The 26,726-nt window shown below is 41.7% G+C and overlaps 1 protein-coding gene across 3 annotated transcripts; it reads left to right on the top strand.

The window, feature by feature from the left end:
- Positions 1-899: 899 nt before the first annotated feature.
- On the top strand, positions 900-26,475 carry GSDME (gasdermin E). 3 transcript variants are annotated; one of them, XM_041466784.1, is made up of 12 exons: positions 900-1,068; positions 2,539-2,650; positions 3,450-3,550; positions 4,869-5,099; positions 6,234-6,426; positions 13,995-14,166; positions 15,162-15,282; positions 20,084-20,272; positions 21,852-21,979; positions 22,094-22,280; positions 23,645-23,718; positions 24,841-26,475. In XM_041466784.1, the coding sequence occupies exons 4-12, from the start codon at positions 4,889-4,891 to the stop codon at positions 25,069-25,071; spliced, it is 1,506 nt and encodes a 501-aa protein (XP_041322718.1). In that variant the 5' UTR covers positions 900-1,068; positions 2,539-2,650; positions 3,450-3,550; positions 4,869-4,888; the 3' UTR covers positions 25,072-26,475. The 3 variants fall into 3 exon arrangements, with proteins under 3 accessions (XP_041322718.1, XP_041322719.1, XP_041322720.1); XM_041466785.1 differs by lacking the exon at positions 3,450-3,550; XM_041466786.1 differs by lacking the exons at positions 2,539-2,650; positions 3,450-3,550.
- The last annotated feature ends 251 nt before the right edge of the window (positions 26,476-26,726 follow it).

Raw genomic sequence — 26,726 nt, 5'->3', positions numbered from 1 at the left:
TGAGGCATGGTTCACTTGAAAAAGTTTTATTTGATATTTATTATCATGAAAAAAACACTCTTTGGGGTTTTTCAGACTCATCTGTTTCTTACCGGATCACTCCTTTGGCATCATAAACAACCAAGTTTTTTCATTGTGGTGTTTTCAGACGGCTGAGATACTGTGACAGCGCTCAGTATTTCACACTGCGGTTCACCAACCTGCCCCAGGCCCCGCTGACCACACTTCTCATTTTCCACAGTGCTGCCGTTCAAGGTCCTGGACTGGGGACCCTGACTTGGGAGTTCCCGTTCGGTCCACAGCGGCTTCACAAGGCCCGCAGTGCCAACCCAGAGCTGCAAACTCGCAGCCAAAACCGTGGCAGTGCTGCTGTTTTCAGCGGACTTCGCACCGGCCCCGTGCACTTCTGAGCACGGGCGACCCGAGCCGGGCTTGAGAGCCTGTCACAAAGATGTCCTTATCACAAGTGTCATAGAACATCGCTGTCACGCAATTACATGGAAAGAAAGACAGCTGCCAGTGTTATCTGCCAAGGTGCAGCCATACAAAACCGTCTGTCCCATCCCAGTGGGAATCCTCCAGCAGCCCACTCACAGGGCTGCCCCACACCCAGACCTGCCGTGGGGGGCTTGTGCCGGGCCACCGCCCCACGCACACGGACACTTGCAGCCCTTCGTTCCAACCCTCACGGCAGGACGCTCAGCGCCCGAGGGAGCTCGGGCAGACGGGCGGGATTCCGAGGGAGGGAGAAGCCGCCCCGAGGGTTCGCAGGGCGGCGGGCAGCGCCCCGGCCCCCGCCCGCTGCCCTGTGCTGGGCGGCGGCCCCGCGCCTCAACATGGCGGAGGCGCCCCGGGCGCGGATCCCGCCCGCCCGCAAGGCCCGGGCACCCGGGCGGGGCCTGCGCTGCCCCCGCCGCGCCGCTCCCGGCACGGAGCCCCCGCTGCTGCGGGACCTGCTCGCTGAGCTTCGCCCGCGGGCCCTCGCCTGGGGCGCGGCGGACTCGTCACGCCCCGCGGGCGGAGTGCGCCGCATCCCCGGTAGAGGCGGCGGGGAGCGCCGGGAATGCCGTGAGTACGGGAGCGGGCCCGGGGCGGCGGTGCGGCCCGGCCCTGCCCACCTCCCCCGCCGCTGCCACTCCGCCCTGCCGCGGCGCACCATCAGCGGCTGCGGCCTCCGCGCCCCGCTGTCCTGCCCGCCCCGCGGGGAGCGAATGGCCGCGGTGCGGGGCTCTGAGCGGGGGCGCGGCGGGGCGATGCTCCCCTGCCCGAGCCGCTCCCGGAGAGGCGGGCGGGACCGCGCACCCAGCGCCGGGGCAGCGCGGGGCCTTCCCTCCGCCCTCGCAGCCCGCGGGACGGCGCCCACGGCCGGGGAAAGGCGCCGCATCTCGCCGGGGTGCCCGAGGCTGCGGCACCGGTGTGTGGAGGCACGTGCTGCAGAGTCCTCGAGGCGCAAACGGAGAGCTCAGCCAGGGCTGAAATCTTTCAGAGGTGGCTTTGGGGACTACTGCATTCAAAACCTGTAATGCATTGTGTGGGCAGCCCGGCTGGGCTTTGTGTATTAGCTCTTATGGGTGCTTTTTTGTTTTTAATGTTAATTATCTAGGGAAGAGGTGAAAGTAAGTGTAATGTTCTTGAATAAAACATGTAATGTGCATGTCGTCACTTCCATGTTCCAGTTCCCTTCGGATACAGACTCATACTCCTTTAGGATTCCAAGGCCATTACCACTCCTACACTGTGGTTAATGCCTAACAGCTCTTCCAGCGCTAAGGCTTTAGTCTTTAAAAGGCTTTCTCTTTGGCTTTCAGGCGTTGTATTTCCTTACAACTTGGATCTTAGGCTGAATTTAAAAAAAATAAAATTGTATTTTATGTGAAAGATACAGAATGTAAGAAATATCAGGCAACTGTTTGGTTTCTTTTATAGTGTCACAGGCAAACACCAGTTGCTCATAAAATGTCACTTTGGATTTAATGTCCCACTATACTGAGTTAGGGAGCTACCAAGTAAAGAAGCAGGGATGAGATTTGTTTGTTTAGGTAAACAGTGAAATTAGTTTCATTGTCTTCTTTTGTTCTCATCCTTGCCATTAAATAATCTTCCTGTAGTCCGGTTTCAGGCTAATTTTAGATTTCTTGATAGGCAAGGAAGGTACTCCTCCTTCCTTTTCTCTTCCATGCATAGCTGTCAATCTGCAAGAGTGAATTCACTCTGATGGGCATTTCCTACCTGCTTGATACCTTTTTATTTCTGTCAAACCAAGCACAGGTCTATTAAAATTTGCAGAGGAAGAAGCTCCCAAGGCAAAGCTTTCTTAAAGCTGGGTCTGTAACCACTCCCTGTCCACTGATTCAGGATGCTGCCGAGCCTTGTGGCTGTATTAACCCCCTGATCTTTGCTAGGGGCATAATTGCTCTGTGTCTTTGTTCTGGGAAGTAGCGAAGCAAGGTATTTGGGTGCATTGTAAAATTTGTGTTAAGGGTGCTATATCCAAAGATAAATAAGCAGGAATTGGGATAGAATATTCTTGATTTGCAGGTACTTCTACACCGGCAAAATATGCTCCCTGCAAAGACATTACCAGCACAACAAAGTGTGGGAGACACTGCCATCATTTTGAGGCAGAAAACTGCCCCATCTCTCCTGCGTGGTGAGTCTTGCTAGTCCTCAGAAGAACTCTGTCCTCTTCCCTGGATGTTCCTTTTGCTAGTCAAGAGTGGTGCTGGGGAATGAAGGCAAAACACTGTGAATTGGAAGTTTCACAGACCGGAGATTTAGTGAATTTGTAAGAATGCTAAATATTAGGACCTGGTTTTGCAATTAGTTTTATGATAAACTCAGAAATTGGTGGCCTTTTTAACATTTTTTCCCAGAGACCATGCCTGTGTGAGCTGGCTGTGCAGTTAGGGGATCAGGGTGGGTGAGCTGTCATCTAAAGTACAAAAATGTTTGTGTAAGGTTATGCTGGGCAAAGGCAACTAATGCAGGCAGTGAGAATTTTCTTGTTTGTCCCCTTCGTTATCTTCCTGATAACAAATCAGTCATCTGGCTGTTTGCAAAATACAGACTCCTGCAAAAGAAGTCCTGTGGATAAAGGAAACTAGTTTTGGTTTGTAGTTTTATTTGGGTTTTTTCCTTTTTTGCTGCAGTGGATCTGCACTGCTTTATTCTGTTAAAAATGTTCTCACTGAGATTAAAGCCAGAGAGATTAAGGAGGGGACACATAAGAATGCAAAAAATCAATCTGGGTTGAGTTTAAGAGAAGGTCAGAGAGCAGGAAGTCACTGGAAATACTCCCAGTGCCCACAGCTGAGGTTGTGCTGCAGGGTTTGCTGCAGTTGCAGTGAAAGCCCCAGAAGACTCTTCAGTAAGATGTTATGCGACTTAGACATTGCTCAAATCCTTTTGATGCAGGTGTTGTTGGAAAACACCCTTTATTTGTTACGCAGGCTAATCCATAGAGGATTGATGAGGAAGTAAATACCTCTTCATAAATTGCTAAATACTGTGTGGAATATCTGAAATGGGATTTGGGAAAAACTAATGACAGGTAAGCTTGTGTCTGCAAAAAGGCTTTTTTCACTAATAATAAAATACAGAGCCTGTGGTCCAAGCACTAATAATCTTATTCAGGTTTCCATCTTCCATTGTCAATCATCCTGAGTGCTCACTGCAGTATCAGTTTTTGGTTGAAGTCCTGTTTGTCCTGTTTTACTGTGGTCTGTGTTTGTAAATGAGAAATCTAAGATCTGTGTGGAGCAAGACAGGTAATTAATCATGGAAGTGTGAATACCCAGCTGAGACGTCTTACGATCTTAGTTGAACTTTCCAGTCAGTGTCAGCTGGGGGACTTAAAGGAATGCTGATGGATTTAAAAAAAACCCTGATTTAATTCTGGAGCTATCATTAGCTCAGATAACACAGAGTTGAAAAACTAGAAAGATTCTTTAAAAAGATCAAATATTAATTTATTAGAATTATTTGTTTAGCACCTTTGAATGGTCATTTTTACCATTTCTTCTGTGAATTCAGTCAGTCTGCCTTACTGGAAGACATTCCTTGTAAATACAGTAAAATACATTCCCAGGGATAAGGAAAGCCTCGTGTTATAAGAGATGCTGGTAATTTTTAATTAAAATCATTGCAAAGCAACAGTATGTAGTTGTGTAGGGGATATGAATAACAGTTGTAAATAACAGTTGCAAATAATGTATGTTCAATTTAGCTGTAGTTATGCAAATAAAAAAATAGAAAAACATTGAAGGTAAAAAAGAGTTCATAAATAAAAAAATTAATTGGAACTTTCCAGGGTTGTAGTTCAGAAACAAAATTTAGTAACAAAGATGCCAGCTCATGTATTTGGTGCTTTTTATAGAACAGCTGTTATTATCTATCCATGTGTTCACTCCCCATTAAAAAGATCAAGATAATTTGTGTGAGTAATACCTAATTGCCTTATGTGGAGTAAGTTTTATGTTAGGTAATAAAAGAAGGATCCTGTGGGGAGGCAGAAATCCTCTGCCATTGCCCCAGTGCTCTCCTCATCACAGCTGGTCTCTACGGGGTGCTCATTAGTAGTAGATGCTTTTTCATAGAATTTCAGGTAAGCTGTGCAAGTTTTTCCTCCCTAACAGATTAGCAACCTGTGAATGTTCCTCTTAACTAGAATTCTTTTATTAGTTACTGAGAAAACTTACACTGGGACAAGTGATTTGAACTCCTTCCCAGCTCGGAGTGGAGAAGATGGGGTGAAAACACCATGGGTGTTCCTTTGTTAATACCAGTTCTGTGAAGGACTTCTTAAAAGGACAGTGTAAATATTTATACTTTCCAACTGCAGTTGTCTGAAAACACATGCATTCTTTCAGGCTTTAACTGATTCCCCACGATGTTTGCAAAAGCAACGAAGAATTTTGTGAGAGAAACTGACAGTGGAGGTGACTTGATCCCTGTCTCCCACTTGAACGCCTCAGACAAGCTGCAGCTTTTGAGCTTAGTTACGAAGAGGAGGAAATTCTGGTGCTGGCAGAAGCCCAAGTATCACTTCTTGACAGTGACCCTGAGTGATGTGCTTACTGAAGACAAACCAATAAAACCAGGTAAAGCCATACTTGGGCAGCACTGTCAGTGCAGATAAAAACAGTACAATCCCCAATCTGTTTTGTTATTATTCTCAATTAATGTTATTACAGGGCTCCTTTCAGAGGAATGCTCTGAAGGAATCCTCCATCCATGGGAAGGAGACTAATGGATCTTTTCTCACTTGACCATTTATGTAACTAAAACTGGTAGTAATAAGTGTTGGTTAAAATAAGAAGAAAATTTTGCCCGAGTAGAGTGTTAAATTAAGTGCTGAACGTTGTCAGGCTGTGTAGTCCTACTGTTCAATAACAGTAGCTGTCTTGCAGCTATGGGAATATCCCTAGAATATTATAGGGGGTTGTAAGTGATAGTAGTGTGAGACTGTACTGTGCTTCAGGTCAAAAGCAGTGAATAAACAGTGTCTTGTTGGTGTTAGTAGCCCAGGGAGCGTTTCCAGGCCGGGCCAAGTGAGTTTTACCACCCATTGTTTGTCTTGCATAGACTGTTAAAGAAGGTTGACCCTTGTACTTTTTTCTTCATCCAACTATAGTAGTCCCACCCATGTTTTAAGATTAATGAGATGGAATCCCATGTTTCTGGACATGTCATAATTCCACACAGGAAAATAGATAACTCCCTAACCTAATATGTTAATTTATAGCTGGCTTGGAAATATAGCTGATTCTGAGTCAGCTCTCTGTTTTTTAGATATATAAAATTCAGAATTGTTTTAAACCAGTTAGATTTTTCCACTGGTTTTCAGTGAGCTTTGTGACAGCCCTGTGATGTGTCAAAATAATGCCAAAATACTAGCACTACTGTACAAGCATGTCTGCTTTGTAGTTTTCTTTGTAGCTGAAATAACTTTCAATCATTCTTTATAAATATTTCATAGTGTCTGAGTTCAGCACTACAGTCACCTTATGTTTTCCTAAAATGGCAGAATACTAAAGATAGTAGAGAAAAGATGATGAAAACATGAAGAGAGCAGATGCAAGAGTTGCAGAGATGTAAATTTCATTATTTACCTCTTCATACTGTTCCTTGCCTTTGCTAACTTGTCATATTTTCTGTAAGTATCTGTTCCTCCAATCACTTCAGGACAGTTTCAGCACTTCGCTTCACAGAAATTATTGTTATTGCTTTCCTAGTGATTGTGGAGTCTGACTTTGCAAAATATATGGGGAAGTTTGAAGATTTTGTTCAAGGAAGTATTGAAACATCATTTGTGAAGTTCAGCCTGGGAGCTGGAGGGAAGGGTTACGTGGAAAACCAATCCTCATTTGGAAACCTGAGGAAGCAGGAGGTTGACTTGCAGCAGCTTATGAAAGATGTCAAGGACAGGTATGTTTCTACTGTGGGTGTTGTAGTGGCCAGGAGAGATTACTGAGCTGAAAAGGCTTGGGCCAGCTGTGATCACCAACCAATTGATTTTGTAGTGTTGCCACAGTTTGAAAATTATTTTTATTGCAAGCTTTCATATTCATGACAAATCATATATACAAAAATGGAATTCTCCATATTTTGAAATCTTGTTAGTCAGACTTTTCCCTTTCTTGTTTTAAAAACATCTCTCTGTTATTTCATTTTACATTTTTGCATGAATTACCACCTGGGACAAGAGCCAAATCCTCCCTTCTTTGGGGGACTGTACTGAGGTAACAATCTGGAAAAAAAAAAAAGAATTAGTTCTCTGTGTTAGTGGGGCATTGAATGTGGAAATTGAATTCAGAACTGCTAATGTTCTTGTAAGCAGGCTTTGTAATTTTGTGTGTGTGAGTGACCATGCTAGAAAGTGGGATTATCCAAAGTTAAAGGAATAGCAAAGGTGAGCAAGCATAGTCAGGGCATATTCTACTAGCTGAACAAAATATAGATCTGTTGCTTCCTGCTATACACTCTGTTAACTGAGGGGAGCCATATTCTTTATTTTCCAATATATGCAACGCTTTCTCACTTCCTGTCCTACTCTGAAATGGGATCTATTTAATGTTGCAATGTGGGTGTCATGGACCAAAGCCTATTTGGCAGCCAGCTGACAAGTCAGGGGTCTGCTCTCTCAATTGCAGGTCGAGGCTCAATGGGAGATGAGAGTGCTTCGTTCGTGACAGCGTTGTACTCTAGATCTGTGGCAGGGGCTGTAATGAATTTAAATAGCTTTTGCTGATGCTCTGAAGGTAAAGATGATAGGTTTTTGCTATCAGTGCAGAAGTTGTCAGAAGCAATGTAAATTTGCTTTAGATACCCTGATGTTCCAGAAATAATCAATTCTCCATTTTCATGGGAACAAATGGCTGGTGTTCCTTTTATTGTGAGCGTTCACAAGTCAACAAATTTATTCTAATAAGGCACCTTGCTCTCTTTGTACTAAATGCCTTATTAAAAGCAGAAAATACTGGGGTAATGTGTGTACCAAGCCTGTAAAATTAATCTGCATCTAGTATGAAGAAAATAGTGTCAGTCAAGATTTAGAGTCTTGTTTCTAGCACTAGGTAGAGTCCTATGGAGAAACAAACTACAGTAACTTTGATTTAGGATCAGTAAGCTTTTACTTGAAGTTACCTACTCTGCTCACAGAAAGAATCCTCCCACAGCAAATCAGCACATCTTGGAGTTACAATCCTTTATGTAACCAAATACTCAAAAACATATTATCTTCTTTTGAGTGTTGAAAATCAGTAGCTCTACACTGATCTATGTTTGACTGTTAACTGGAGTTGTTGTGTGTGCCACTTTATGCAAGGCAGTAGGTCTTAGTTCATAAAAAAGATGCTCAGAGCTTATTAAAGCTTATGATGCACAGTGTATAATTGAAACTGAGTCAGTCTGCCTTCTGCCAGGTCTCTGAAAATGATGAAGATAGCAGATTTTTTTTTTCTCTAGTGTAATGCAGAGGCTCACTGAAAGTTGTTGGCAATGCCTTATAGATGAAATTCTACTTACTGGTTCATAAATATTCTATGATTTATGATTGATTGTGTCCAAGCTTCAGCCTTTCATCTCGTTCATGAGTATTGTGTGGAATTCAGGAGTGCTGATACCTACAAGTTAGTGATTTTGAATGCAAAACATTACAGTACTTAAAAGAGCATGTTTATCCTTTCAGGCCTTGTGAAATGTGAGTCAGCAAACTGTTCTTCATGTCATTTAACAACGTGTGGTCCTTTTACTTGTTTGATCAATCATTGCTACATTTATTATTTCTACATATATAACCTAATTAAGTTGTATTTTTAAAATGTTCGTGTATTAGGCCGATTAAGTCAAAGTTGCAGATTAGTAGCAGGAAACTCTAAAAAGTCAAAGCTGATGTGCCTTTTAAAATAAGTTATGTGAGTCTTCAGAGTTGAGCAAGCTGAAAGTCCTCAGTGGCAGGAAATTAGTTTCCTGTCAATTCTTAGGTGAACCTGCTGAAGGAGAATCCTACTGATCTTTTAATTAGATTCCAAATGCTTCATTAGCTCCTTTTTCTGAAAAAGGGTGACAGCTGAAGGATGTGGGATGAGATGCTTCCTGGTTTGCAGAAGCAGTGACATTGTAAATGCAGAGCACAATAATTAGCATCATAGGCGATACCTAAAATAAAGTTGAACAATAGTTTTAGGTACACAAATTTGGCATATTTGCCTTTACATTACTTTTGATTTTGTATTGCATGGTGCTTGCTAGTTCACAGAGCACTGTAACATACTGATACGTACATGATTTGAGGCAGAGTCCTGTGCCTTTAGCTCGCTTGGTTTGCTATGGATTTAAGATACTATATTCCATCTTCTATTTTAAATCTTTCAGTACTGTCTGCCATAAGGTCCTCTTAGAGAAGTTGGTAAGTATAGGCTGGATGAGCCACTTCCAGTGGTGTCCAATGGTGTCCAGAGACAGAGCAGAAAGGAGTAGACACAATCTGAGACACAGAGGCTCTGTCTGAACATCAGGACACTCTTTTTCTCTCTGAGGGTGACACTGAGCCCGGGTTGCCTGAGGAGGCTGTGGAGTTCTGCACCTTGGAGACACAATCCTAGGCAGACTGCTCTAGGTGTCCCTGCTAAAGCAGGGAGGTTAGACCAGATAACTGTCCAACCTCAACCATTCTGTCTTCTTCCCTCCAGTAAAAAGGATTATGAGGATATTATAATCTCTGTACTTTTCATATAGTAATCAATTTGCTTGTTTGTTTTTTACCATTTCACTAAAAGTCATGGAAGGTGATTGAATGAGAAGTTCTGTGAGGACAGTGATAGCAGTCAGTCATTTCACATAAGCTGCAGAAAAAATTGTCTGTCATACTTCCATCATTTTGTGTGAATGATTCCTAACTCTGTGATTAGCATATTAGGAAAAGAGTTGTGTTTTTCACAGCATGCTCTGGCCAGGCTCAAAGATACTTTCATACGTCAGTTTTATTAGTGAAACTGTATGGTATTGTCCATACTGAGACAAAAATAAATGTCTGTTCTTAATCTGAGTCCAGTGGAAATTCAGACCATTTTGTGATTTACTGTTTAAAACTCCTTGAGCATTTATGAGCATGATGAGAAAACCGTTCAGTTTTCTACCTAAGCTGCTACATGAGGTAATATGAAGTCACAAAGTGTTGTGAGACAGGATTGAATAAAATCAATTGTGTGTGCCTGTGATTTAAAAAATAAGGAGCATGTCAAATAGAAAATAGAGAAACTACTGTCACTTGCAGTCTGAGAAGTCTCTGGTATTCTTAGGGAAGATGTTCTGTGAAGTACGTGTCAGGTTATTCTGTAGGGAAAATAGTGAAATGCTATCAATAAGCTGACTATTGCAGATGCTGTGTTCTGTAAGAAGTAGGTCAGAGAGGTTATATTTGAAGTGGATTAACAAAAGAAATACGCATCTGTACTCGGTGGAAAATGGCAGAGTGAGATTTTACTCTCTGACACTCATGTGTGTTAGAGCAGGAACAAAGCTGGGTGTAGGCTCTCGTTGCAACAAGCAGTATTTGTATGGAAGGCATCAAACTATTGCATGTGATAAAGGAAGTGGAGAAGAAGCTGTGAGCATGAGCTGCCTGTGTCTCTGCAGCTGGGAGAGGAGGTGTATTGAGGTGACATTGCCCAGTACAGGACTGAAAAGGTTTTTTACTTGTAAGTAGTTTGGGCCAGTGAATATTTTTGCAGACAGGCAACACTGCTGATTTCAATGTGGGGATAGAGAGTACTCACAACAATACCCATTCTTCTTGGTATTCATAGGAAATTGACAAGTACCTTGGTTTGAGGATTTGTGGGTGGGTTACTGAGATGGTTAGACAGGATTTGATGGAAAAATGGTCCTACAGCCTCTCCTTTGTGGGAAATTAGGTGAAGTTCTGTGCCTAAAGGAAAGACCCTCAGTCTCAGCACTGGGGTTTAGAGCAGGCTCCTACTCTCTTCATTAACTGTGAGAGCCTGCTATGTTGCCAGGTGCTGTCTGGTTTTTCTTGTCTTTATTTGGTTTCTACCTTTCTCTTTTCTTTTCTGACTCCAGTCTGCAGCAAATTGCCTTTGTGCCTCTATACTGCTTTCCTAATGCGAGAAGAAAAATACCGAATGGAGGTGAAAGAAGTCTTTGCGTTATAGGAGAATAGAAGTGTTTAATCTAGTTAAATATGGAGTGAGACCAAAACTCAAAGAAATTCTTTTATTTACGTGTTTGACCTGTAAAGCTTCCAGCATAGTAAATCATTGACCTCAGGAAGGTTGTTGAAGCAGAACAAGCAATCAAGCAAAACCCCATAATTTGTATCTTTAAAATAATTTTTATTTATACAGGCTTGTACTCTCTGTGTTGATAATGGGACTTGGCAAACCAACACCTCATTATATTTTCAATAGTGTTATTTTTGAGTGCTTCAGCTGAGCTCCTTGGGGTGGGATGGGTAATGGTGATGTAGTACAAATGGCACAGGATTGGTGGGGGCTCTTGTACAGTACAGGGTGAAAGAGATGGTAAGAGCCATGGTTGTAGAACAGAAGTTAAAGCTCTGAAACATGACCTGTAAAATAAAAAAAAAATGCAATACAGTTTATGTGCCTTGCATGCATGTATTCTCAACTTGGCCATCTTGTGTTACTCAGATATTTTCTTATATTCAGTGTTATGCTGGCGAGTAAGTTCAGTTCTTGCAAAAATACAGTCATAGACTCAGTGGCCATTGCCCTGCAATACTTAAAGCCCTGCTTTGATTATCAAACTTTAACCCTGTTGTAGATTGCTCTTGATGACTGTTTTCAGTGATAATTTAGATAAGCTGGATACTTGCTTACCTCGTGTCATCTCCTTTTTGAGTTGCTGAGGAGGGCAGAATATTTTGCCTTCAACAGGCTGTGCTCCACTAATAACTCATGATGTGCCTACATGCAACCCCAGAGTTCTGTTTTATGATAGAAAGTTCAGTGCCAGAAGTCTAGAGGAGAGCACTTAACTGTGCTGTCCTCAAAGAAAAGGTTTCTGTAGCTGTGAGCTAGATGATGTGTTTGAAAGCTCTGAATTTGGAACTCACTAAACTTACTGGGCAGACGAGAACATTTCTGATGGCTTTACAATGGGACACATCCCACTGAAGTCATTTGAACCTTGGGGCTGTGACAGTGGCTGTCTCTGGCACACATTCAGCTCTGTGCAGGGGATCCCAGGTCACCTCTGGGCACTGCCTGGGGTGTGCTGCTGCAGCAGGTAGCTCTGTGTCCCTGTGTGTCACTGTCACTCCATTGCCCTCAGTGCTGCAGCGGCTCCTGCAGCATTGCCTCCAGGATTTATTCACTGCCCCTCCCTGCAAGTTAACGTCTTCTGCTCTGCCACTCTGCTGCTTCTTCTGCATCTGGACCTCAAAGCCAGGAGTGTGACAGGGTCTGAGCCAGTCCTGCCTCAGGCAGAATACTGTGGAAGTGGGTGGAAGAAAAAGTCTCTTGAATTTGTTTGGTAATTCATTTGCATCGGGTTAGGTCATATTCTGTACACTTCTTCAATTAACACTTACTCAGAAATAGCAAATCTTTATTTAATAGGTGTTTTTCTACCTTTGTTTGAGGGTTTTTTTCCCTGTAATTGTTGGAGATAGTCAGCAAGTTTGTCATCCTCTTAAACAGTCAAAAGATACACATAAAAGCAAATGACAGGTTGCTTTTGTGCTTCTTCATTGTAATTTTTCCCCTGTGGCTCCCTAGGTCAAATGTTAAAACTGCAAGTTCTTAGTGCATTCGTTTGTATTTTCAGGATGCTTAGCACACTACTTTAGAAACATAAATAATTATTGTGAAGTATATGATAGGCTTGATAGACTGTAACTAATGGCTCTGGTTTGGCAGACACTTCTGAGAATGGTGAGGTTTGTGGTTGCTTGACGTTTCTCGAATTTTTGCTTAATCCAAAGGCTCATTGCATTCCAAGCATAAAGCATGACTTTGCAGCAAATGAAAAAAGGTTATATTAATAATCTCAGGAATGTTTGGGGCTGCTGCATTGCTTCAGAGGTATTTTCTTTCCCTTGTCTAAACAATCAACTTTAAGGTTTTCAGACAGTTCATTCCAACTGATTGAACTTTCATATAAGCATGTAACTCTCCAAAGATCAAAAATTGCCTGAGGATATTTTTAATTCAATAAAAACCCCATCTGACTTCAGACTTAAACAGACTGCATAAATTCAGAACTGCAGAATCTAATAAATCTAAAACTTTTTAATTAAAAGTGGAGATATCTAGATTTAAATGAATTGGAGTCAGACATGTCTTTCTGTCACATTTTTGGGAAATTGCCATTTAGCTCCATGAATAGCCATTTACAAAGGGAGGAGAAAAGACTGAATAATTTGAGTCAGGGATAGCAATCCTTTAATCCTCCAAGAGTTCTGCTAGATTACCTGTTCATAAAAAATATAACATCTCATCTGAGGACCTCCAGTGAATATTTTGCAAAAGTATAATATAACTGACACATTTTAATCAATTAAATACAATCAAGAAATTGCTTTAACTATTACCAGAAAGTCTGTTAACACCCTAAAAGACAAGGTAGTGGATTTTGTAACTTCTTAGAAAATAAACCTCCTGTATTGTTTCTGGGAGTTCACTTTCTGTCTTCTGCTCATTTTAAGAAGAACCTAATGCTAGAATTATTTCCAGTAGCATTTAAACAGATGCTGAATTGTGCTGTGGAGTAGGGATGGTTTATTAAGTTGGTACCTGGGCTAGAGTTTTGAGCTCCCCCCCACAGTTAGTTTTTCTTTTGACTGTGACTGTCCTGGTCATCAATTTTAAATTTTGAGTCTATACCAATGAATAACACAGGACTTTGAAGCAGGTGGGGTTTTTCAGTAATCCCCAGTCTCAAAATCAATGAAATCTCCTGTTTTCTCATTCAGCCCTTTGAAATGCTCAGTCAGTGCTGATCCCACTCAGCCTGTTTGGGGTTTAGGAGAGCACTGCAGCAGATCCATAGCAAGCAGTGGGGGTTGGCACTGGGGCATTGCTGTCATTGTGTCCCCCAGCCAGCACCCCCTGCCATGGCCATGGCAATGTCAGTGCAAGCTCACAGTCGGAGGATTCAGTCCAATGTCCAAGAGCTGGACTGGTTGGTTTTGTATTATCCAGGAAACTTAAAGTTGGTTCCCTCTTGCTTTTTAATTTGCTTAGAAAGTATCCAGACAACTTCCATTTTTGCTCAGAGTAGGGAATCAAGAATTCAATATATGTGTGAGGATTTACTGTGGAAAACAGATATTTACTGCTGCAAAATAACAAAAGAGGACATCATAATTTAGAGGAAGCTGCACATACAGAAACCATTATCATTTTTGCAATAAAAGATTCTTCAAGCAATTAAGAAAATGTGGTTGGTTTTGGTTTTTTGGGTTTTTTTCACAATTATAGTATTGTTGATGGAGGATTTTTCTTTTCCAGAACAATAGATCTAAACAGTAGTTTACTGCAACAAGTAATAGAAAGAAAACGTGAAGTGCTGTGCATCTTGAGAGAAAAGATAATCACAACTCAGAGATGTACAATATCCGAACATATCCAGACAGAAGAAAAAGTCAGTGGTGTGATGGGATGCACTGCAAAAACAATAAAGGTAAAAGTTACTAAAAATCTGGAAGGAATAGAATGTTTGCACATTATCTGAGAAGAAATTATTTCTCCAAATGGACTTACGAGTATTTTTCATGCTTTCCTAATGTGCTGAACAAACTGCAGTGCTTGTTTGTGAAAATCCTGTGTGGTAAAATGTTTTTTCCATTGCCTTTCTGGCAAAAGGTGCCATATTTTTGTATGAGCCTGGAATGTAGTTTCCATCAATACTATCAAATTGTGATTCCATTTCTCTCTATATTCCTGCCTACAGCAGAACATGAAGCAAAACTAAAACAATTCATTGCAATTGAGTAGCAAAACGCATTGCTGAATCACATTTATTTGAAACGCCAAGTAATCCTTCATCACAAATGGTTTCAGTGTCTACTGAGTTTTCATATTTATTGGGAAACTATTTGTTTTCGATCATGGGAGTAGAGATTAACTGCATTATGAAGCTATCTGAAAAATTGCCTGTGAATTGAGAAGGAATTACCAAAGTCAAAACAAGCTCATTCATTGCAAGTTGTTTGGGTTTTTTTTTTTTAAAGCTGGTAATCACTTCTGTGTGCAGTGTGTCTCCAGTTGCAGGAATCTGGGAATTGCAGTGTAATAACCCCCTTTGCAAGTGCCACCTTCCTGGTACCAGCCTCCAGCTGTGCAAAAGAAATGTCACAGTAGAATTGGGCAAGGCAGAACACTAAAGTGGGTTCCCGTTTCCTAGTGACATGGGGCTTCATGTGTGGCAAAAGCTACACCTGGAGCTCAGCTTTGTGCTAGGACAGGGTAGCTAGGAGCGTGAGAGCTGCTCTTGGCACTGTTTCTACCTCATTCTTCATCTAGTTCCTTTCTTAGATGCCAGATGTAAGGTGTAACACTTTGATGAGACATCATGAAGAATAAAGCATAATCTCCCTCTGTATTTTTCACCTTAATTATGTGTTTAAGCTATGCAGCAGCTTAATCAGATAAATGGTGAATAAATCTGTCTTGTAGGTTTCAGTAAGTGAGAATGGAAGTCTGATGAAGGATTCTAGCGTGATCCTTGAAATTCCTCCTGCAACTACTATTGCGTACGGTGTAATTGAACTGTTTATAAAGCACAATGGCCAGTTTGGTAAGTAAAAATCTTTTTTTTGTGGCACACAGTTTAATTGTGGACAAAGCTGTTTGTCAGACAATGATTTTTGTGTTTCCCTGTGCATGAAGGTGATTATGTTGTATGGTGTCCTTTGCCGTGATAGTTATTTGTGCTAGAAATGCAGATTGAGTAATTTTAAAACTTTGATGTAGTAATGCTTTTTCACTGGCTTGAATGCACTGTAAACTCAGAATGACTTCGGTTTCAGGGAACCACAGGAGACCATGTAGCTGAGCCTCTGCTTGAGGCACGGCCAACTTTTGAACTTGGATCTAAGTTCAGTTAGATCAGATTGCTCATATCCTTGTCTGTTAAAAAGTTTTGATTTATCTTCAGAGACAGAGATTCCATCACTCTGGGCAGCCTGTTACCATGTTTGATCACTGAGGTAGTGAAATTATTCTCCTCAATATCTGCTGTTTGCTAGATAGCTCCAGCCTGTGAATGTGGGGCTTGCACTCAAGAGTCCAAAACTGGACATCACACTCTGAATGCACTTTCCCAAATTGAAAATTCAGTTCCATCAATCCACCAGCTACAGTCTTGTCAGTACAGCCCAGTATGCAGCCATTCTGGTTTAGAGCAAATTTGGGAGCAAACTTCAATAACTGCAAGGGCAAGCTACTGATCCTCTCGGATTTGTCGTCCATGTCTTTCTCTGCAATTTTGCTTCCATCCAGCTGGCCCTTGGCCTGGGCTATTCCCTTTGCCTGTTGCAGAGAGTGACCTGAATGTAAATCAGCTATCAACCAGGAGTCTTTAGACAACAGTCATGTTGAGAACAGAATGGTACATTCAGGACTGGAATTTAAACTTTTCTAGCTTACTCTTTCATTTAAAGATTGCCCTCAGAGTGGTTGCAGAAATGCCCTTGTCGTGTTGTCTGGTCATGCTTTACTTATGTCAAGTCGAATATTTTTCAGGTTAAAAAAATGTTGAAATTGGCTTTGGGGGGAGTTGTATCTCTGCTCTGCACAATCACTTGGGTTTTTCTTTCTTGCCTATCCTCATTTAAACTCATGAACCTAAAGGAGGTTTCAGAGGATGTTATGCAAGTAGGAATTAAATCAGATAGTAGAGCTGGAAGTTGGGAAGGACTGATGTGGAGAGAAACAGGAGATACATAGAAGAAATAATTGGAGTACAGTTGAGATTTGAATCCAGGATGTACTTCACTTGGAGGAGAAATGCAGAAAATTAACTCTCCATCATACTTGTGATATTAAGAAAGTCTGTAGGCTCAGGAATATAAATAAATATTATGTAACCTGTAAAAAGTTTCTGAAAAGTGGAATTGCTCTGATGTAGACTGAACACAGAGATAGTAGAGGAGGATGTTGACGTCATGGTTATAATAGAACTGTTATTCAGAGTAATGAGATGCAATTAAGGCTGTCTGACTACATAGGTATATAACTGATAGCCTACTTAGAGATTTCTACATGAAATTACGATGTCCTGCTAGCTAAGAATACATGGGTCTTGTTAATGATCTGTATTTCTCTGCTTTTTTTCCACTTCTGCTTCTTTTTCCACTTTTTTCATATTTAATATTATTGTCTTTTAAGCTTCAAAACCAGCACAGTTTGTTTCGTGTTTTGTCTTAAACAATCTATGTCCTGCCTCTTTTCTTTTTTAATGTGTGCTATTTTCCCTTTCCTGTCTTTGAGAAGGTAAAGGGGAGGAACTGACAACAAAACTAGGGCTTTGCCAGCACGAGTAAGTATGGTGGAGCCTAAACTTCAACTTGTTAATGTCTGGGCAGCCGGGATCAGTGTCTGTTTATGGAAGTAGAAATAGCCTTTGAAGTTAAATCCAAGGACTAATATAGTCCTTTCTCGTGAGACTGAAAGTGGCCAATAGCAGGTGTAACCTAATGGGATTCTCTTCACAGATAATTATGAGTAAGATGCATGTAAGCTTTTTATTGTTTCTTTTTCTTTTCCACTGCCAGTACCCAAGTTATTCTGTTAGGAAGAATGGTATATATTTCTTTTAAATGTTCTGATTAATGCGACCGGACATATTTGGATATTTGTATAAATAAATAAAATAATTTTTTTAAGAAAAGAAGAAGGATCTAAAGCTTTTCTGATCCATTTAGTGTTGTGCTTTCCTGTAATCATTCTGTTTGATTTCTACAGGCCAGTTTTTCGCTCCGTGTAAAAGCTGTTTCTGCTTAAGGCTTTGCAGTTTTGTGTCTCTAAAGTTGCACTGAAATGCCTCTTGTTCTTGCTTTACAAATCAGGAACTATAAAAGCACACAGCTGATTTGTTTTGTTCTGTTCATGGCTATATGTGTGTGGTTTGCCTTTTCTTAATTTAAGCAGTCCCAATATATCCACTTTTCCACATAAAGGAGTCTCTTTGATTGTTTTCATTGATCATCTCTAGTTTTCTTGCATTTTTGTTGACATTTCTGAGTAACTAACAAGCTGTAACTGCACTGTTGGAAGTTTGTCATTGATGAATGTAATAGAATTCAATACAGAATTTATTAACAGTCCTCATAGTATAGAATTTTGAGTCCTGTGTTTTCCTGTGAATTGAGTCCTATTACAAGATTAAACAACATCATCTGAAAAGTTCTATTGCCCTTATTAGCATCCTTTTGCCTCAGGAGGGGAGGCAGTGTATTAGCACAGTTTTCCTCCTCAGGGTTCATGTGAAAGCCTTGTTACTTTCAATGACAGTAACATGAGTGTGTTGGCCTTTGTGGTGCCTCAGCTGCTGTCCAAAGCCTCGTTGCTTTGAGAAGTTCTTAGCTTGTGTTAATCGCTTTCTGCTCCTCTGTAGCTCCTTCTTCTCCATGAAGAGTTATGCAAGCATAAAGGTCTGTCATCTTTATTTCTCTATGGCAGGGATTTCTTTGTCTGCTTTCCCTTTGAAAAAGCTTTTTGCTGATGGAGTGCTCTCCATGCTTTCTCATCTGCTTTGAATGTCCTTAATTTAGTAAGACAGACTCTTACAACTGCAGAAAGGTTATATTTAGGCTTTGTTCCTGGTACATCTGAGCACTGTGCTTGATTAGTTACCTTTTTTCCCCTTCGCTCTCAGGTATTACTTTTAAAATTGAGTTTCTCTTGCTAGCCTGCCTGTGTTCTCCTCAGACCCACTGCGGAGTGCCATGGGTACACATTCAAATCTTGCATTTGAGCCAATAAAAGATTATCAGAATCTTCATTGGGCTTTGACTGTATTCTGCATCTTTAGAGCACAGTGTTGGACAGATAAGCACAGAATTTGATACTCCAGATTTCTCAGCATAACTCTTAAAAAGGCTCCCTGTACCTTCCAGGAAGCCTTAACTTCATCAGGCTGTGGCACTGGGATGGCAGGACAAGAACAGTCCTGTTTGGGTGAGTTTGGCCAGTGCTTGTCACAAAGATGAGGCAGAAAGGGTAATCCAGCCAGGGCATGTTATTTCCTCTGTGATGTTACTGAAGAGAGACAGGTATTGCAGAGTGATTCTGTTAGGAAACATTCCTGGGTGATGTCCTTTAGAAACTCTCAGAAGTCTGTTGTCCACTTACCTGGAGGACTTGAGAGTGGACCTGTGGCTTGGCTGAGAAAGTGGAGTCTGTCAGTGCCGTGACCAACAGAAGCTCTGTGAAGGACTCTCAAGAGTTCTTACAAATCTCAGAGAGTACTTTCATGTGTCTCCTTCATGAGTGGATCCCGTTGCCTGCATTACAGCACATCTCCTAGAGGGTAGAAAAAATACAGACTGGGGAATGAGAGGCTGGAGAGCAGTGCCGTGGAAAGGGACCTGGGGGTCCTGGGCAATGTCAAGGTGAATCTGACTCAGCAGTGCCCTGGCAGCCAGGAGGGCCAAGCCTGTCCTGGATACATCAGGCACAGCATCACCAGCCGGGCAATGGAGAGGATTGTCCTGCTCTGAGCTGGGGCAGGCTCACCTCGAGTGCTGGGGGCAGTTTTGGGTGCCACAATGTAAGAAAACTCTCAGAGAGTACCCAAAGGAGGGCAGTGAAGATGATGCAGGGCCTTGTGGGGAAGCCGTATGAGGAGCAGCTGAGGGCACTTGATCAGCCTGGAGAAGAGGAGACTGAGGGGAGACCTCAGTGCAGTTACAACGTTAAACTTCCTTGTGAGGGAAGAGGGGGGCAGATGCTGATCTCTTCTCTGTGATGACCAGCAACAAGGAATGGGCCAAAGTTGTGTCAGGGGAGGTTTAGGTTGGATATCAGGGAAAGGTTCTTCACCCAGAGGGTGTTTGGGCACTGGAATGGGCTCCCCAGGGAAGTGGTCACAGCACAAACCTGACAGAGTTTGAGAAGCATTTGGACAACACTCTCAGGCACATGATGATTCTTGGGGATGATGCTGTGGGGGGCCAGGAGTTGGACGTGATGATCCTTGAGGGCCCCTTCCAACTCAGCTGATTCTGTGATTCTGTGAAAACATCAAGAATTACTACCTGCATCTCCTGTCTGCAGCATTCTGGTTTACAGTGTCAGTGGGAAGTTTTCATGTTATTTTCTGTCTACATTAATTTAGTTCACAGGAGCTGGTGTCATGTTCTGTAGGAGGCAGCTGCACCACAGATCTTGTCTGTACACACTGTACCAAACATCAGGGCTGCAGGAATGCTCAATAATTCACATGCACAGCAACCGCTGGCATTCTCTCCATCTGGAAGAGACAAGACATGGAGAAATGACATGCGAGAGCACTGGGAAATACAAGCTATCATCTCATTCAGTAATTGCTCGTGTATTTTATTAATTATTGTTTTTGATTGAATTTCTAATTACAGAGTTCTGTCTGCTAGATGAACAGCAAGGAGGTTTTGAAAAAGAAAGTACAGAAGGCTCAGCTTATCCCCATTCAGTTCAATTCAGAGATGCTTCGTTCCTCTATCAGCCAGATGCTGTTGATAATGAGATGTACTCTGGGACTAAAAACCTCGTTCCCAGTGATGCTTCTATAAGTATATTGAAACAAGGTATTACCAGAAATGCTTTGCATGATTATATTACAGTGCATTAAATAACCTGATAGGCAGAAATAATGTGGTACAATAGTAAGTAAGAAATCTTGTTAGTTCATTTTAATAGCTCTTATCAAGAACTCTTGGGGAAATGCACTGGAAGAATATAAGAAATCAGTTTGCAGTAAGTGTATGCAGTGGACTCTTTCTGTGAAAATTCTGAATCCATCTGTCATAAATACCATCTTACAAAGTCAGATGGCTCTTTTACATTCCAGATAACCTCTGCAAGAGTAGTGATGATACATGCTTTCATTCAGAAAGGGTCACTAAAAAAATAGAAAATAGTTTCTCATTATTTGAAAAATAGTCTCAGTTAAGCTTCTCAGTTACAGGTTAAGTCTCAGAAATAGACATCTGCCTTGCCTTCACTTAGCCTCATTATTTTCTGAGAAGCTTTGTAACTGAGAAAATCAAAATGTGGTTTAAATGGAGATTTGCAAATTGGTATAATGGCCCAGGTACAAGTTCTTATTGTAGGAATGTGGGAAGAAGAGGCGGGAATTTTACTGGTGGAATGAAAAAAGGGAAAACCAGTCAAGGTCTCAGAACACACTGTGCTTTTCCTCAGTTCTTGGTGGAGTTCTTACAGCTGGTTCTCCTGATGAATATCACCCTCTTGGCTCTAAGTTTCCCCCTTGATTAATAAACAGTATGTAAAAAACACTTGTGAAAGAATGGTATGCCGCTGTTCTATTTTTGTTTTAGTTTGACATGCCTATTTGTTTTTCTTGCTTAAAAGGTTCAGAGATTTCTTTAAATAATTTAACCTCCACTGTCTCTTGGAAAATTAAAAAGCTAAAAAAAAATTGTTTTTACTAAAGAATTTGGAAGCACAGTTCATTTTCTGTTATTTGTATAGACAAATTCATACCATTGCACCAGATAAACAAAATACCTGCCTGTGGCTGGGCTTTTTTTTCCCCCAGTGAAGTAATTTTTTAGTTATAAAGGATGTCTTTAAACAGAGCATGTTTCTTGACTGGAGTGACATGAAGGAAAATTTATTTTAAACAAATTTGAGAACACTTGTATGCCCACATTTTTGGAATGTGGAAAAAAAACCCCTTCCAACCTTCCAGTTGGCATTATTGATTTGAAAGCTTGATTTTTTTTTTTTTTTAGCAACATGGTAATTTTATGTCACAGAAGATTTCATTTCAGTATCATAGTTGAATTGTGAGAAAATGAATGCAGAGCACTCCCTTGTATTTAATGAGTACTCTTCATGTAGTTAGCTTGTTAACATTAAAGTATTGAATTTCAAAGTATTAAAAATACACCAAAATGTTGATTCCTGGTAGCTGTTCTTCTTTCTTAATGTTTGCATTGAGGTTTCATTGGCTTCTTAGGAAATAAAATCAGATCTGTTCAAACCTTGCATAATAACTTGTGCTGGTGGAAATCAGAATGTCAAGGATGTCAAGGTGTGGTGATAAATGAGCTTGAGAAACACACAGCAAAATGTTATCTGTTTTTACTGGCATTTCTATAGGAATACTTAGTTTTATTTTCCACTGCTTTCTTGGGAAAGGTCTGTCCTGGTTGAAGACCCAGTTCCAGCCGTTTATGAAGCTTGCTGAAGACAAGCAGAGAGCTTTATATAAAACCCTGTGTGAGCTCTTGCTCCATGAAGAAATGGTGACTGCCCTGGGGGACATGGTAAGATGAAGAACCTTTGAATTGCTTCCTAAAAGTAATTTCAGAGTAGTACTAGCATTCTCTTTTGCTTGAATTTTTCTCTTTTCTTTTTTTGCTTATTTCTTTTGCTTTCAGTTCGATGATATCTGCACAGGAGACAAGCCAGATCTGGAGGAGTTAAAACCTGAACAACAAAGAGACCTCCTTGACTTCTTGCAGCTCTTAGGGTGCAGTTTGAAGAGTGAGCTATTGTTGCAGAAATACCAGCCTCAGGATGAAGAACTTTTCTCAGCTGCTCACCTTCTTATCAGTGCTATATCTGGTATGTTGTGAAAAGCCCTTTTAAAATTTTTATTTTCCTTTTAGAAGCTCCCTCCATGTTAAAGCTTTTATGGCTTTCTTTGAGCAGTTGGTGAGCTGCATGAACATAAATTTTTCTGTTCCCTTTTTATGAGTTTGGTATACTATGCTTAGTATTCCTGGCTGTGAATTAAATTCAGCCCTCAATCACTGACAGATCTTGTGTGTAAATTACACATTCCCTCAAGACTGCTCAACTTTGCTTCTGCTGAGTGTGAGCATTTGCAGTTTGGCAAGCTAATTTCTGTACTTGCTGCATGCCAGAGTCCTTCCCGCCTAAATGCCGAGAATTACAAATTAGGTGTTGTCTCCTGTGTAGCAGTGTATATTGTTCAAGTGCAAACTAAATTTAGGAAAAATGAGTTTAACACAGAGACGCTGCAATTAGAGGGCTGTGTTGCAGCTGCTGAAACAGGAGATTAAACATAAATGTCAAACAGATGCCATCCTCACAATCTAGTTGGCACCACAGTGTTAATTAAAAGCTACCTGCAAAGTCCAAGACAGACTTCCCTGGATTTTTCTCTTCTCTCTTGTATATCAAGAATTCCCTGACATTAAGATAATGAAGGGAAGTCCAGTATAAATTGTGGCACCATGCAGCAGAATGTCAGTGTGCATCCATATATGCACAGGACCCAGGTGGGAGAGCTTAACTCATTTGTGGAGAGAGAAGAGAAATAGAAAACAGAAACCTGCTGATGTGGTATCAATTGTCAGATGTCATTAGCAGCAGGGCAGTTAATTGAGTGTGTTGCGTTATTACCTGACTTTGGACATAATGTCTGCTGCTAAAGTCCAGACATGAGTGTAGCTGGATCTAGATTCAAAAGCTGTTTTATGCTTGTTGCTTGTGGTAGGAATTACAGTATTTTTGTTAGAGTTGAAGGGCACCACAGGGATCATTTAGTCCATCTCCCAGCATTGAGGCAATCTCAGCTAGACCATTCCTCTCAAACTGTGCTTTGCAGAAGTTAGCATCATGTATGGATTTTGGGAGCACAGGTTCTTGGTTGATTCAAGGCCTAAGTCCTTCATCCAGCCTCCAGACTCGAAGTTAAACACTGAGGAGATAGTTAGGGACGAGGCAAGGCGAAGGGGAGGAAAACCCCTTTTCTACAAATGCCTTTTCTCATGGATAGAGAATAGTCAGACCCTCTGCCCATCCCACTCTATTCTGCACGCAGGAAGGGGCTGGATCAGCCTCTTCCAAACATCCAGCTGAGGAGGACCTTGTTAGCTTCCTGATAAAGCTCCTGTTCCAGCAGTCAGCCTGGTGCAGGGTTCACTGGAAATGACCTTTGCCTGTGACTGTGTCTTCCACAGAGCTGCCTGATGACACCCTTGTCCTGCTGCGTGCCTGCTGTGATCTTCACGTTGTTCCAGCCTTGTGTTTTTTGGTGAGTAATGGAGATGAGATGTGCTTGTGGGCACAGCAGCAGCAGTGGCTGTGTCCTCAGCCATATTTCTCCCCAATAAAGGAGGAGATGTCTAGCTCCAGTGGGAATTTCAGCTGTAGGCAGTGCTTAGCCAAGTTCAGAATCTGACATGGCAAATGCAGCATGTAATTTACTGCGCATGGATACCTAACTTCTGAACATTGCTGTATTTGGGAGATTTCACAGCTTGGGAGCAAAAGAAAATTGTGACTTAAGCTCTGGTTTTATTTTTCTAATAGTCTCACTGTTTTAAAGTCTCAGTAACAGTAATCACCTCTCCTTGGGAAACAAATTTCGCTTTGACAGCAACAGTGCTTGAGCCTTGGCAAACCCTGAAGTCTCAAAACTCTGAGGCCATTTATTGAAACTGCTGAAGGAATGGTGCAGGGCATTAGAGTAATGGAGCACCTCTCCTGTGAGGAAAGAACAAGAGAATTGGATTTGTTTAGCCTGGAGAAGAGAATGCTTCAGGGTGACCTAATTGTAGAAGGAGGGTAGGTTTAGATGGGAAGAAACTCTTTACTATGAAAATAGTGAGGCACTGTAACAGGTTGCCCAGAGAAGTTGTGGATGCTCCAGGCTGGAAGTGTTCAAGGCCAGGCTGGATGGGGCTTTGAATAACCTGGTCTAGTGAAAAGTGTCCTTACCTGTAGCAGGGGGATTGGAACTGAATGATCTTTTAAGGTCCCTTCCACCCCAAACAACCTATGATTCTGTGATTTTTCTAAGCTTTTTTAAGTCACTTAAAAAACAATAGTAAAATCCTTTAAATATGTAGGAGCAAGGGGAGTTCTTCTGTTTGCTCAGAGTGATAGGTAAGTGTGATGTGCAGTGAGAGAAGCTGAACTCAGGGAATGACACAGTAGGAGAGATGTTTCCCCTTAGAGCGTGCCATGGAGCTTTGGTTCTGGATCAGTACCTTGTACTTGTCAGTGCTAATAGTAAAGGGAATCGTGACCTTTTGCTGCTGTCTTGTCAGCTCTCTGGTGGTTTTATATGAAACTGAGCTGTGCAATGGCAGGAACAGCAGTGCCTGGAAAATGTTTTAATGTCTCTGTCTTTTGCTCTGTCTCATGAATACAGCCTAACGTCGCTTCAGCCGATGGCACTGTGGCGCTGAGCAGTCCTTTGGTGGCCACTCTCACCGACAGAGGAAGATTTGAGGTCGTGCAAAGGCTGTTTGCTTCATCAAACATTAATCTGGAAATGACAGAGTCTTCTGTAAAGGCTGTAACTATGAAAGAACCGAGATTCTTCCCACTTGTTCTTTATGTTGCACTGTATGGATTTCATGCTTTAGGTGGGAATGTATAGGAGCTATACTGAGTATCCAGTTTTTGCTGTAGCCTGTTGCTTCTTTTGTAGCTGTCTGTAATTTTGGTGTGTTTGGGATCAGCAGTAGAGCTGTTCTGTTGGTACTTAGGGCAGCACAGGCAGGAATTAGGGCGACCAGGGGACTCTGCAGTTTCAGTGGAAAATACATAAATAAGGGATGAAGGGGAGAAATTAAAAAAGAGAGCCATGGGAGAGAAACTGAACATAGCTGCTCTGGTAGGTGTCAGATCTGCAGGGCAGTGAAAGCCAGATTGCTTGCATTAATATGCATGGGAGAAGGCAGCAAAGTACAAACTGCTTTTTGTAAGCAAGCAAACAGGCAGGCCCTGGAAACCCAGGGTTCTGCAATGCAGCAACTGTTTTTCTACTTAAGCCTGGGTGTGCAGAATGCCTTCACTCTGGAGCAAGTGCAATGGAGGGCTCTCAAAAAGGTACTCGATTAGATTCTCTTATTAATTATTGTTTGACTTTTATGGATATGAGCTGCACACTGCAGGAAATAGCAAAGTCTCTTTTTCAACCACCCAGACCCACTTCAGGGATTTATACCTCTGTACAGCATTTCTGTTTTCTGGTATGTTTTTACTCATGTTAGCAAGTTTCAGCTGTTTAAACTGCATTCTGAACTTTGGCATGGCAATGCCTTCTGGTGTGTGCACATGAAGGGTCCCTGCTGCACACCACAGAAATGATCATTTTACCCATATGACATTTTCAGTGCACATATTTTGCTTGTTTCTTTGACTAACAGGAAAGTATTAGTAAAGCACTGTGTGCTTGAACTATTTTGCCTGTTTTTTCATCATAATTTTTTATAATCATGGATGGAACAGAAATGCAGCATAGATCACTGTAAATGTGGGCTTGGGAAGATGTTCCAAGTAGATGAGTATCAGTGCTTACAGATGAGATCGTGAGATGGCTGAGAGACAAACAAGCAGGCACCTGTGTGGGGGTGATCAGTAACCAGGCCCTGCAGCGTAGCTGGTGGGTAGGAGTTCTGCTCCATTTCCTGCTCTATTCCCACATGCCCTTGAGCAGATTGTCTAAGAAGCTTTTAAAAAGTCACTTCAGTTCAGCTTTCCTTGAGGACATGGACTTTGCAGAAAAGCACCACGGTGCCTTTCCAGTCCGTGAGAGCTCAGGATAGCTCTGCACGCTGGGACGTGGGCGTTTCTGCATCTCATCTGTTCAGTGAAGCCAATGGTGTTGCCTGAACTTTGTGCTGGTGTAGAAAGAAAGATCCTTTAGGAGCTGGAAGCATGGAACTCTGCTTCTGGGAGCAGTGTGTAAGTGGGACAGTTGTCTTTTGCCTATCCACTACTAAAGTTGCCTCTGTAATGAATTTACAAAAACTGCCCATTAAATGCTGTGTCAAAACAATAGAATAACTTACACATGTAATTTCCATTGTTTTTCTTTTGGGGACTACATCTTTGACAACAAGCGACTCCAGGCTGGCCTGACATGGAAAATGCTTTTTCAATGCTTTTTCCCTAGCAAAGGAGGTGGTAAAAGACCCATAGGGTGCTTCAGAGGAGGCTGAAGCTTTTCTCATTAAAGGTTTGATTTCACACCCTGACTTTACCTCCCCAAAATACTGCTTCCCTTTGCCTTGCCCAGGAGGAAGGTTG

Source organism: Pyrgilauda ruficollis, unplaced genomic scaffold, assembly GCF_017590135.1.
Source record: "Pyrgilauda ruficollis isolate IOZ18807 unplaced genomic scaffold, ASM1759013v1 scaffold2, whole genome shotgun sequence".
NCBI classification, from domain to species: domain Eukaryota; kingdom Metazoa; phylum Chordata; class Aves; order Passeriformes; family Passeridae; genus Pyrgilauda; species Pyrgilauda ruficollis.
This window is presented reverse-complemented; position numbering and strand designations above follow the sequence as displayed.

Bases quoted from the DNA above. Each gene is read 5' to 3' on its own strand.
- GSDME (XM_041466786.1), top strand. From the start codon at position 4,889: ATGTTTGCAAAAGCAACGAAGAATTTTGTGAGAGAAACTGACAGTGGA. The intron at 6,427-13,994 runs GTATGTTTCTAC...TTTCTTTTCCAG, and splicing joins ATGAAAGATGTCAAGGACAG to AACAATAGATCTAAACAGTA. The intron at 22,281-23,644 runs GTATGTTGTGAA...TGTCTTCCACAG, and splicing joins TCTTATCAGTGCTATATCTG to AGCTGCCTGATGACACCCTT.